This window comes from Peromyscus leucopus, chromosome 20, assembly GCF_004664715.2.
Source record: "Peromyscus leucopus breed LL Stock chromosome 20, UCI_PerLeu_2.1, whole genome shotgun sequence".
Lineage (NCBI taxonomy): Eukaryota > Metazoa > Chordata > Mammalia > Rodentia > Cricetidae > Peromyscus > Peromyscus leucopus.
In genome coordinates, this window is record NC_051080.1 from 46,900,456 (window position 1) to 46,914,027 (window position 13,572).

The 13,572-nt window shown below is 36.0% G+C and overlaps 1 protein-coding gene across 48 annotated transcripts in view; it reads left to right on the plus strand.

Annotated features, from left to right (window-relative positions):
* Rims2 (regulating synaptic membrane exocytosis 2) overlaps positions 1 to 13,572 on the plus strand; it is a 472,086-nt gene that overhangs the window by 171,771 nt on the left and 286,743 nt on the right. For 4 of the 48 annotated variants that reach the window (XM_028879277.1, XM_028879282.1, XM_028879278.1 and 1 more), the window contains exon 1: positions 6,838 to 9,733. The exons of 39 other annotated variants lie outside the window; for them this stretch is intronic. In XM_028879277.1, the coding sequence (XP_028735110.1) occupies positions 9,612 to 9,733 (122 nt within the window). In that variant the 5' untranslated portion in view covers positions 6,838 to 9,611. Of the gene's footprint in view, positions 1 to 6,830; positions 9,734 to 13,572 lie in introns of those variants that run through there. 5 more of the 48 variants (XM_028879279.1, XM_037197773.1, XM_037197771.1 and 2 more) reach the window with 4 other exon arrangements.

A 13,572-nucleotide genomic window follows, 5' to 3' on the forward strand; every position in this document is an offset into this window, starting at 1 on the left:
TAGCCATCCTGCTGTTTCTTGGTGCTTTATCTCACACCTCTTATTTTAATTTTCTCTCTGGGTTATCTCATCTACTTACTAACATTCTCATGTGCCCTGAAGTTACATCTTTGCTGGTAATTCACCTCCATGTTGACATGTCAGTTACTAACCCATCTACCTTTTAAAGAACCTTGTGCATATGCTTCAAGTTCAACTCAACCTCTCTCCCTTCCTTCTTTAAGCTGCTCCTCATTTAGCATTCTCTGTCTCAGCACATTTGGAGACTAACGCCTCGTTTCCTAAGAAAGAACTCTAAGAGCTGTTCCTGACTCTTTGACCTTCGCACTCCACTTCTTACTCCTGTGGACATGACTAAGTACTCTTGAGTTAGCCTCCCCATTGTTAGTCCCTTCCTTTCTCTCTTGCTCTACTGTGAGAGCTTTAATCCAAGCCAACTAATAGCTTGTTTGGCTTATTATATTAACTCTCTAATTGATGTCCTTACATCCTTACATAGTAAGGTGGTAATATTTTGATATATTTATGTTTTTCTCTTTTTGTGCTCATGTCTGAATCTTCTTGATTCTGACAATCAGGACTGTGCATTTGTTGGCACCTGTAATACTCGTTCTTGTTTGAACATGCAGTACACTGCACCCACAATATACTCTTCCTTGTTTACACATGTAGTGCACCATACATGTAATACTCTTTTTTGTTTGAACATGGAGTACATTGCACCCATAGTATACTCTTCCTTGTTTGCACATGCAGTGCACCACACCTGTAATATATTCTTCCTTGTTTGCACATGCAGTGCACTGCACCTGTAATATACTCTTCCTTGTTTGCACATGTAGTGCACCACACCTGTAATATACTCTTCCTTGTTTGCATATGCAGTGCACCGCACCCATAATACTCTTCCTTGTTTGCACATGCAGTGTACCACACCTGTAATACTCTTCCTTGTTTGCACATGCAGTGTACCACACCTGTAATATACTCTTCCTTATTTGCACATGCAGTGCACCACACCTGTAATATACTCTTCCTTGTTTGCACATGCAGTGCACCACACCTGTAATATACTCTTCCTTGTTTGCACATGCAGTGCACACCTGTAATACTCTTTCTTATTCTCTTCCTTGCATGCTTGAAACTTTATTGTCTGTGATTCTTGTCTTGAATGGTCCTTAGTCCAGGAGAACATCCTCTGAACTAAAGAGTCCAAGATTATTTCAGGGTTACTGCTACAAATTCTCTTTATATTACTGCTCAGAATCCTCACAGAGGCAACAATATCACTTATTTACTGTCTGTCCCATTAGACTACAAGTCAAAACTCATGAGAACTAGGATGGTATTGTATTCTCTTCCCTCCGTCCTTTCTCCTCCAATCTACCTTTTTTCTTCCTGTGTGCTCTTTAAGAGTTGAAAAGTACCCATAAAACTGTAGTTAATACTTAACAGACACTTCTCGAATGAATGAATGAATGATTTTAAACAGGGATTTAGTCTTTCAATATTTTCATGCAGCATAACAGTTTGGATCATTTCACATTGAGATTCAGTACCTTTGGCTGGGAAATGTTGGGCTGTATCTTCAAGTGACTTAATGTTTAGCACATACCATTCAGAGGATAAAGGACTAAGAGTTAGAGAGTTGTGGGGCCCATATGATAAGTCTGAATTCTTCCACATGTACAGGAAGTCATTAGTTTGTCCTGAAACTGTAGTCCTGCTAAGTACGTCTGGGCACTAAGGTACTAGATTATTAGATATTAATTGATATTATTCCTTTTGTAATTGCAGTGGGATAGAAGTCAATTTTTTTTGGTTCAACATATAATTTAATTAAAAAAATTTAATTATTTTATTTTTTGAGATTAAAATATAATTATATCATTTTCCCCTTTCCTTTCCTCCCTCCCAACCTTCCCATAGACTCCTTGGCTCTCTTTCAAATTCACTGCAAACTACATTTTAGATATTTGTCCTTATATTCACAACATAAAATTTAAAGAAATTTAATAAATCAATTTAATATTTGTGTGTAATACAGTCTTTCATTAGATGAATGTCTAATGCCTCTGCTTGAGCTCTTCACAGATAGCAAGGTCGCATGTAGCACAGTTGACTGAGCCTTCACCATGTGACTGACTAACAAGACCTCTCTTTAGAGACTCTCCAAACACTCCTGTCGGTTTTGAAACAGGTGGGAAAATGGCCCAGTGGGACTCTCTGCTGTTGCCTTAAGTTTAACTGTCTTAATGATAGCTGTGGTTCTGTGATGGCCACTACGGCTTGTAGATGGACCCGAACCACAGGTAGGAACGATGGCATAAACACACAGGGCAATGGAGAACAGTTACATTCTAACTCTGTTTCCCACTTGCCCTGAGCCAGAGACAAGCTGTTGCTTACTTTTTCTGTACATTGAATTGCATGTTTTATATAAATGACAAGAATAAAAATGTATTCTCATTTATGAGAAATGTTTTGTAATGTGCAACTTAATTTGAAAACAGAGGACTGTAATGTTAAAATTTATTCTTATATTTCTATGTTGATAACTTTTTTCAACATAGAAACTAATTGATGTTCTTTTAAAAGAGGAATTAAGAGTCAAATAAGGGGAGTGACCATAATCAAAGTATGATACATACATGTGTGAAAATCTCACAACTAATATGTGCTAATAAAGTGAAAAATATTGTGTATACTTGAGATCTACAATAGCATGCCCTGATAGTAAGGTAGTTATTAGAATTAAGCAAAAGCATATTCTGGTGTTTTAACACAATTTCCTGTAGCCTGTCTCATGGCTGAAACACATTTGTATTTTTGGTTGTAAGCCTAGCCTTTAACGGCTGAGCCATCTCTCCAGCCTGGCTGAAACACATTTGTATTAGTGTAATAAAATTACCAATGGAGAAAAAAAATCCGTTCTTTTTTATAATGTAACAGGTAGAGAGGAATTACGTGAAAGGAATTATAGATAAGAGCTCTTTAGGCCAATATTATAGATGCCACTGTTCTCATGTCTTGCTGAAACATGTTTATAGTTGTGACAGTGATTATTGTTATTTTCACATAATAGCAAGGTTTTGTCAGTATTCTTTCTTGAAGTGTGTAGGGAAGCTTGGGAATTACTAGGTGGCAAAAGTGCTTTTTGATCTCTCTTCTCAAGCTCAAATGGAGTCCTTGGGGTCCCAAGGCTGAAAACATCCCTTACATTGTGGTTCTGGGAAAATGTAATTCAAGCAATTGAATTGGCTCTGATCATGTTCAGATACATTCTGAGACTGTAGAGTTACTGCCAGTGGCTTCCTCGGTGGCTATACTTGGAGCTAGCAGTCCTGACATTGGGCATACATTACCTTTTCTGAAAGACTCATTTTCCTCCTTCTAGGTATTGTGTATCAATTAGAATATTCTCATTTGGGAGGTAGAATCTGGTTGTTCTCAATAGCTGGGTTCTTGCATTCTGTGAAAAAGTATATTCAAGTTGCTGCCAGCTTTTAGGCATTTTTCAAAATATGTCTGAGCCAGAGCACAGCAGGATTCGCCCTCATATCTCCTGGCAATGAAGAGAAGCCTGAGAGATTGTGATGCTGGGACTTCATGTGGCATGGTGGCTTGTCCTTGTTTTCTCTTTGCCCTCCGACTTAGATGACAGAGGTGATTTGGATTGAGTCTGTTCTGAAGCCATGGTGAATAGTATATACCAATATAGTTCAGTCTATGAGAAATCTATAGATTAACTATTTATATTAGAAAGCAACTAGGCATCTACAGAAATTTAAAATCATTATACAACCTGCTTTATTTTATTTTATTTTTTTTTGAGAGAGCGTTACTCTGTGTAGCTGTCCTGGAATTCGCTCTGTAGACCAGACTGGCCAAAAACTCAGAGATGTGCCTGCCTCTGCCTCCCAAGTGCATATTTAAAGGCATAGGCCACTCCCACCTGGTGACCTGCTTTAATTTTAACTTTGATTTTTTTAATCGGATTTTTTGTATGTGTGTGTGCATGTGTATGTGCATCATATGTGTATGTAGGCATATGTATGCATGTTCACATGAATATGGGCATTTAAAATTAACGTAGGTGTCTTTCTAGATTGCTCTTCACATTTGAGCAGTCTCTCTGTGAACCAGGACCTTGGCACTTGGCTAGTTGGGTTAGCCATCTTGATCCTGGGGTTCCCTATGTTCTGTTCCCATGTTCTGGGATTACAGAATTAATCCACCTGACTTTTACATGGGTCTGGAGGTGAGAACTTCTGTCTTCACCCTGCCTATTGGGTGCTTACATGGGTCTGGAGGTGAGAACTTCTGTCTTCACCCTGCCTATTGGGTGACTTTTACATGGGTCTGGAGGTGAGAACTTGAGTCTTCATCCTGCCTATTGGGTGCTTTGCTCACTGAGCACTGTCCAGCCCCTTTATCAGACTTTTGTGAAGACAAATGTTCTAGTTTTTAGATTTGAATACATGTATTTAGGTCTAATTTTTTCCTCTCTTTGATCCCGAATATACTGTCTGGTTCATCCTAAGTTGAGACATAGGGCAAATGACCTGTTTTAAATGCCTCCCATTTATATTTGTTAGGAATTCTATGCTTAGTGTTTCTTGTCTAATTTGTTTTCTCTGAAGTGAATACTTCTGCGATCGTTGCTTCAGTGAAATATTTCTAATAGATGATATTAATTTGCAAAACACAGGACAGGATTTTTAAAGATGTTCTCTGCTATCTGTTTCCCTCTCCTACACTTCAGATAGTCAATGGAACAAGATTAGTGAAGTGGGGAATTGTATCAATTATATGTATACGAGTAATGTGGATATAATACATAACATATGTAGAGAGGAGACTGTATGTATACAGCTATATAGTTTAAGAAATTAAAAGCTCTGTTAGCACTTCTAGATTTTTGTCATGACTTCAAATATTTGTCATCACAATCTCCATAGCTATGCTTTCCATAGCTAATTTCATTAGCTATGCTTAGATACTAGTTTAGTTGTTTGCAGGTTAAAGAGTGTAATAGAAACATTGTGGTACATTTGTTTACATTTACTTATTTTTATGTGTTTGTATGTATGTGGATTTTGTTCATGTGTGAGTACAGATAGGTACATGCCATGGTTCATGAATGAAGGTCAGAGGACAGTTGAACTCAGGGTCAGGATGCACAGAAAGTGTCATTTCCCTTTGGGCCACCTCATTGGGCCTACTTTGTTACTATTAAAAATTTAAAGTGAGCCACATAGTATGGTTCACGCTTTTGGTCCCTATTTGGGAGGTTAAGGCAACAAGATCCCCATGTTTCAGGCCAGCCTAGGCTGCTACATAATGAGGTCATGAGGTTAGCCTTTGCTATGGGGTGGGATCTTATTTAAGAAAACAAAGTACTAGAACTGGTGAGATGGCTCAGGGGTAAGGATGCTTGCAACAAAGCTGGGTGACTCAGGATCAGGCAGTGGAACCCACAGGATGGGATGAGAGAATTGATTCCTTCAAGTCATCTGCCATGAGCTCACAGGGGCAAATGTACACACACACACACACACACACACACACACACACACACACACACACACAGACGACAGACAGACACAAAAATTAAAGACAAATGTGCACATCTTTAAAATAACAAACCTAACTATGCCTTGAGTAATGGTGCCTTGGCAGGTAAGAAACTTATGTTTCTTATCAGGTAAGAAATATCACCAGATTCTGACTCTTACCTTTTAAATTTATGTTAATTTTCTTAATATTTAACTAGCATCTCTTAGATATTTGTAAACCAAAACTTATAAATGACCATGAATTTATAACTCTGATTTTTGAAGATAATATAAAGAAACTAGCATTAAGTTTTGTTTTCTTGTTTCATAGTAACAAATTATATTATTATAGAATTTCAGAAATTTGTTGTTAAAGGAGTCTATTGCTAATGGACATTCATAGCTAAACAGAAGGAAATTAGTAAGGTGGTGTATGATTTACTGAAGCCTTCCTAAGCATATGTTTAAAGGCCCATTCTTAACTCCCACTTCTAATGGTTAGTGATTATCTTGTGATTATAGGGTTATTTATACAAACTGTTGAAAGTTTGCCTTTTCTTGTAGAAAAAAATTGTTATTTTCATATCCTGAGGTAATATTAGTGTTTTGCCTTTTTATTGTTCTGTTTTGTACACTTTTAATTCTTTGATTATATCACTAAATATTGTTCCAAAATGCTTTACCAATGTAGGATATTGCCCATATGATGATCACTTGGTCAATATTTTGCCTATTTAATAGGTGGAAAACCTTGTTTTCATTTTTTGTAATTATTTTAATTACTCTTGGATTGAACTTCAGGTGTTGATTGGCATTTTATATATCTACTTAAGTGGCCTTTGCTTAAAATGTTTCTAAGCACTTCTGAATCCGGGAACTCTTAACGAGCCTGCTGTTTGCAGTGAGTTGCTAAAGATCTTAGTAGAACAGCCACACAGAGCGGAAGGATCTCCTCATCACTTCCAGTGTTAAGTTCCATTTCTACTAGACTAGATAGAGAGGAGGTCACTCTTGGTTGTGAGGCATTTCTTCATTTACTTAAGTTTTCTGGAAAAGGTAAATCATAAGTATTATCTGCCACTGCCGTCTGTTGAAGAGGATACTAGAGGCATGCATGAGAAAACTATAAATATTTTTTGATAAATAAATGTGATAACAACTACACCCGAATGTAATAGTTAAATTTTTATCAGTAATTTGCTTCTGTAAGTTCTTTCTTATAGTGAGATTTCCAAATACTATGTATTGTAGAGTTTATAAAATACATCATGTACATTACATATTTAGTCCAATAATAACTATAGAAGATGAATGAGAGTACTGTTTTGATGTGAAGAAATGAGTATGTACTAAATATATAAAATGAGCATCCTGGGGGCATTATAGCTCACAAGGGTTCAGCCAGTGCTTATATCCAGCTCTTTGCAGACAGACTCTGTGATTTCTGTTCTCCTCGTGTTGGTTAATTTGCACTATAACAAAACATGAAGCCAATAGCTTTAACAGTCTTTGCAACACTTGAGATCCATGGACAGTTGCAAAGTCCATCAAATCACAGTGCTTTTATTCATAAACATAGTAATTCTTCTCTTTATGAACTTTATTGCATGATGTGATACCATGTGGTAACTTGAAAACTAAGAGGCATAGATAAACCTTTCACTGATTTTTCTATTCCATCTATGGAGGTTACTAAAAACTAACAATTTAATAAAGTCTGCATATCTTTTTATTTAACATGTTTATTGTACACTGACTGTATTGGGCACTGTGCTAAATGACTAAAACAGAATGCAAGACACAACTCAATGGATGAATGAATCTTTCAAATTCTGTCGGGTAACTACATGGATTTTACTTTCTCACACACTGTAAAGAGGAAGTGAGGTCATGAGGAGAAGGTACAGTGCAGGACAGAATCTAAACCTGAAGACTTGCTTTGCCATTTGATGCACTAAGAATTAGAAGGACAAGGGAAAGGTAGTACTGGCGAGGGAGAGTAAGAAGTGCCATTGAGGGATGTTGAGGAAATAGGAGCAAACCGGACAGTAGGGTCAGTAGTATGTGAGTTATATGGAGAGAGTATAAAATAAATCTCTGAACAAGCCAGTTGATGAAATTTTGGTTAATTCAAGGATTCATCTTAAAAATTCATTTCAGTGATATCTCTGTGCTTAGGCCACTTTTGAAATTCTTACTGTGATCTGCCCCCAGATCCAGTTTTCAGACACAGAAGAAACATTTTTTTAAACAATAAAACATGCTTTATTCTATATTTATGTAAGTTATCAGGCTGTTTCAAAAGAGCTTTATTTATAAAAATTAAATCTATCCACAAGAACAGTTATTTAGCTAGTAAACCACATATTGTAAGCCATGAAATTAAGCCAAAAGCAGTAAGAATCTTAAAAATATATGCTTCCATTTTATAAAAATTGACCATTTTAAGATCAAAATTATCACGTTATGATCAGAGTCCTAAAAACACACAGCATGTAGGGTTTCTTCTGATTGAGGTAGATGGAAGAAACATACTTAAACTTACTATGCATTAAAATGTAGAGTTGCTTTCTCTTAATTGAATCTCCCTGTTTAGGTCACTGGGTAATAGTTTTCCTGTTCATCACTAGAGAATGGCTTATTTATAGTAGGTTTTGTATATGTGCCAAAGACTGTGTGCACATATATAGAAAATAGAGAGCAGGGACACATGAAATGGACAACGTGAAGACTCATTCCAAATATTCTTTTAAAAACTGTGCAGTCATTAAAGTCCTGTTTTCCATTCTCTATAAAATGGTAGCAGAACTAACATATAAAGTATTTTCTGGGCAATAAAAATAGTTAAAAGGCCCTTGAAAACTGAAAATGTTCTTTATGAATGGACATGTGTGTGTTTGACAAATAGATTGATGGTCACCTATAAAATATGAAGTAATGACATCAAAATAAGGGCATTCTTAGTTTAGGTCAAAGCTTGAGCTGAACATCTTAGATAAATGGCCCTATATATGGAACCACCTAAGATTTCATCTGAGACAGTTATTGGCAGTGGATGCATGCTGATTTGAGAGTGTTCTAAGACCATCGTTGGAACCTTCAGGAAATAGGCTCTTATACTGAAATAAATCGAGAATAATTGATAAAATATCTCTGATCATGGTTACATTTTTTAATTTATGGGAAAGATTTTATATAATGTGTCATTTAGTTGGATTTTAATTAAGATGGTAAAATATTTTTCTATAATTACATAACCCACTATATCGTCACTGTATGGAGTCTTTAAAAAGAGACCAGAAGGAACACTATTCACTTTTCTTTAAAAATAATTTAGGGTGGGTTAAAAAAGAAATTAGTATGACCGAGTGCACGTTTTCTGAGTGTACTGTGCTGCAGAGTTACAGCCTGAAAGCTGTAGGTGGTAGAAGCCTGTTGTCTGTCATAGTCTCATTACTTCGTGATATTGAAAGGAGAACAGAGCACTTATTTTTAGTGTTTCAGTCCTGTGCAGTAGCTGGAAGAGACACATTCTCTGGCTGAAGTCATTCGTTTTTCAGAAAAGAGAAAGAGACTGGAAAAAATGCATAATTTCTCTTCTTTCCCAGTAGCAACATTGAGAAGATACCTTGTCCCATTTTTTATTACTTACAAGATTTTATTGCCGGCAGCCAGATGTGCAGAAACTCCTGACGACAGCATATATTCGTTGCGTGTTTTTAATAGGCTTAGAGAAATATGAGTAGAGTACATGAAAGCAGCCCAGCCTCACACTTCAGCTGGGAATGCCCAAAAGCTCACTGCTGTTTAGAATTCTTGCTACAGTCAGGAGAACGCCGAAAGCTGCACGAGCCCGAGTCTCCTCCGACTGAAGTAGAAGAATAATGACTGTACAATTAACCATCAACCTCTGCTCATTTAAGCACAGTTTTCACAGAGCTCAGGAGAAATATGGAACTTGATTGGCATGTTTTTATTTGATGGTGTCTGCGAATAGATGACTTTTAAAGACAGGTGGTAAGGAAAAATAAGAGGAGGATAAAAGGAAAGAAAATGCAATTTGAGACATTGCGCCAGGTCTGCAATTCTGTTCTATCTCATTTCCATGGGGTTTTTTCATCCCCACCAAATATTATACAGAATGAGCTTTTTGGACAAACGCTGAACAATGCAAGGTAAGTAAGGCTAAAGTATATTTTTTCTAATATTATTTTCAGAGTAGTAATCTTGTATGTCTATGACATTGTTTGCCTTGAGGTATTAGTAATATGGGTGCTGTTTTTTTTTTTTTAAGTAAAATACGGCATTTACATAGCATTCTTAATTTGATTTTAAGAAGGAAAGTCTCTTATTTTTTAGGGCATATTGAGGATATTAAATGTAAGTAGATTGACCTCTGAAACATAATACAGATCAGGCTGTTTCACTATCTCTTTCCTAATAAATAAAATGATTAATTTAAAATGCCTAATAGATGTTTTTCCTGCAATCATGGTAGTGATTGCATTGCACATATAAGCATGGCACTGTATAATCATGTGTGATTTGTTGGAAAATATGAATAAGCAATCATGCGTGCTCTTGTAAAACATGCAGAAGATGATTTCTGGCCTGAGACATTTCTCTATGCAGGGCAGATCAATACTCACTCTTAAATAGGCTGGCTTGTGAGACTGCAGGCAATGTCGTGTGTTAGGTTTGCTTCTTTGGGAGGATTCTTTATTTTAAATTTCTACTGCTCTCTCAACTGATCTTTTTTTTTTTTGTGGTGAAGGTTGTTCAGTTATGAACATATGTTCTAGATGGTTTTTCTGGCTCACACTAACCGAGGTATTCTACTGAGGAGAGCTTTAAAAATGCAGTTTTATCACTAGGCTCTTCCCTCATTGAAGTTGTTCAGCTTTTGAGACTCTTTCCTGTTTTATTCCAATATTAATAAAAAAACATACCCCATTTAGGCAAAATATACACAGGGAAGGACTGAGAAAGATGTCTGATAACACAGAAATGCCCTGAAATTTTCTAGAAATTGATGGAGGGGCTAACAGTGCTTAGAGTACTGAATGGTTTTATCGATCTACTTCTTTCAGGACCTCTGAATACTGTGAGGCAGCCCATTTTAGAGATTAAAAAACCCCTCATTATACATTATGTATCTTCATATAGAAAGTGAAAAGGATGCCCTGAAAATGTATTGTCACTTAAAAATTTTCTTGGTGGCAAATATATTTGACCTTTTCTATTTGTATAGAGGTTTTTTTTTTCCCTTAGTGAATGGACATTTTTTTCATTGTTTCCTTTAAGACTTATCTAAGAAGTGATGGTGTATGAAATGCTGGGCTGTTCTACAGTAGGCTCTTTATTTTAAGACATTGTTTTCTTATTCTGCAACATATTACCTTACTTTCTTTAACTTACTGTAAAATTATATATATTGTGTCATTTTAAAATAAAAGTAATATGTGGCTTTCTAAAAATTTCCATGATCAAGCTACCAGAGTTTTAGAATGAATGCTCTTTTATAGTCTTCTCTGTATGGTTTTGATATGGAGAGTCCCGTGTGCCTCGGTCCATGCTCCCTGGAGAAGCTGTGTTGTAGCAGCATGGTGGGCACAGGTCCTCAGTTAGTGTTGGCAATGTGCCCATTGCTCTGCCATTGCCTTGGCCTTATTTTGCGTTGTTGTTGACATGTTTATAATTTCAGTGCTCTTATTAAATTCTGGCATTTTATTTTGGCACAATTAAAGAATAGGTTGTGAAATTTCTAGTGCTTTCATCAATCAATATTGTTTAGTTTTCTCAGAAATACTAGTAAATGATGAATTTATTCCATTTTAGGAAAAAATGCTTTTATAAGTTCTTAATGTCTTATTCTTTAAAAAAACATGCCATTAATTTACAAATTGCTCTTTAGAAATAATCAGCTACTTCATTTATGTTTATGATCAAGCAAAAGCATTTGTGCACATAGTTATTTTGGAAGTATGGAGAGTGTGAAATAAGTACATGAATTCCCAATGTGTATTACCACATTTAACAGTTTTGGTTATATTTTGTGTTTAGATTAGATAAATGGATTGCTTCAGTTTTCTTATTCTGCTTCAGTTCTCCTAAAAAGAAATGCCTGTGCCTCAGCAAAATGTTACAGTTAATGTTGAAGCAAACCCAACCCCACTATACTATTCCAGTTTCTGTCTTCCACAACTTCATGGAAGGAGGAGCTGAACTGTCAGCTGAGGGTGCACTCAGTGGGGCCTTCCCGCTGGTCTGCACGCCAGTGCCTCCGAGTCCCTCAGTTACATAAGCCACTTCAGTTGGGCTTGGTATGTGAGTAGTACAGTTTTCTTCTTAGATTAGTTGAATGGAAGATTCAGAATTTGTGCTGAGATATTAGTTATAATATTTGAAGTGACAGGAAAATAACGTTGTAAATTAGGCCAAATAATTTTATTCTGAATTGCTTTTTAGGAGAAATTACTAAAATTCGATGCATCCATTGTGGGAAAATCCATTATGAAAAGGGGACCTTGCCTGGCAGTTTTTAAATTAAAGACTTTTCTTAGGTACCATTCCTGTTTTCAAGCGTGTAACTCAACATGTATCGGCTTTTTGGTGGCAATGAAGTTGTTTTCTATGACATATTAGCAATAAAAGGTTAAAAGCTGAACATCTTTTTAATGTGCTCTAAAAACATTTCTAAGTTCAACTTGTCAAAGAAGGAAAGATTTTATGAATGCCAGTAATACTGTGCAAATCATAAATCACTGAACTGGAGATTAATATGGATTGCCAAATCATTTCATTAGCTATAACTAGTAGATATTTATTAGATTATTTAGAGTAGTTTTTGTTTGGAAACCATATAGTTTAACTGTCATGCTTCAGGCTGAATGTTCTTAGTTGGTTCTCTCTTCTTTATGGGCCTTCAGTACCATTTTAGAACATCAGGGAGGCAGGAGATACGATCTGTTCTTCAGCAGCTAAGATGAGACAGCTAATGACCCAGCAATGAAAACGGAAAGTGCCTGGATTCTGGTAAACCACTGCTGATGGCTTTTAAGGAAATTCTTGTCATCTAGTCTTCTCATTGTGAGCTCGTTTTCCCACAAATTAAACCGTGAATTACTTGAATCAGCAGTATACAAGTCCTCAAGTGCTGATTTCATCATGAAATCTAATTTTTAAGTTTTGCGACCCTGGCTTTGGAATTAAGGTTAAATATGTTTAGACTCCAGAAACTGTCTATGACAGAGGGCACTGCATTGAGTTAACAGTTGCTATGGGCAGCACTCAAACGAACATAATAACAATGACTTGTTTTGTAATAAAATTAGGTAAAAGTATACTTTATTCTCTAAATTTTTCTCTTTGTTGGTTTTTAGCATTGTCATACAGTGGAGAAATACGTATTTTCCTTTAGATGCAATTATTGTTTTGGTCATTAAATGTGTGACAGTCAGTTTGCTGTTCCATCTGACCAGATAGGGGCACAATAAGACTGGAATTTATTCAGAAAAGATACTATAAATACTTTTCTCTCCACTGTGCATATATGCAATGGGATATGCAGAATTTTTAAACTAAGATAAAAACCAGTAGAGTAAGGACTATTGTTTTTGTTGGCATTTCTAATGGTAAGTCCAGGAACTGCGTGGGCTAATTTAGCTGGAGTAGACCCATCTTAGACCTATTGTCCTTGATTGCTGTTAGTGCTACTTTTGTCTCACAATGTGTTTGGTGGTAAATGATAGACCACTATGTAATAAAATGAATTATAAATCTTTAACTTACCTAATGGAAATACATCATTTCTATTGTAACATTACAACAATTCTAAACATCAATGTTTTGCATGATTTTATAAAATAAATGTTTATTTAGAATGGTAGTACTTATGGTCAAAGCATTTAATCCTTTACAGACCATTTACTATTGCTTTGGTTTATTATGAAACCACTAATTTGTGTTCATAAATTTTGGCACGGGCACTGTTATTCATGCCTGAGCATTAATG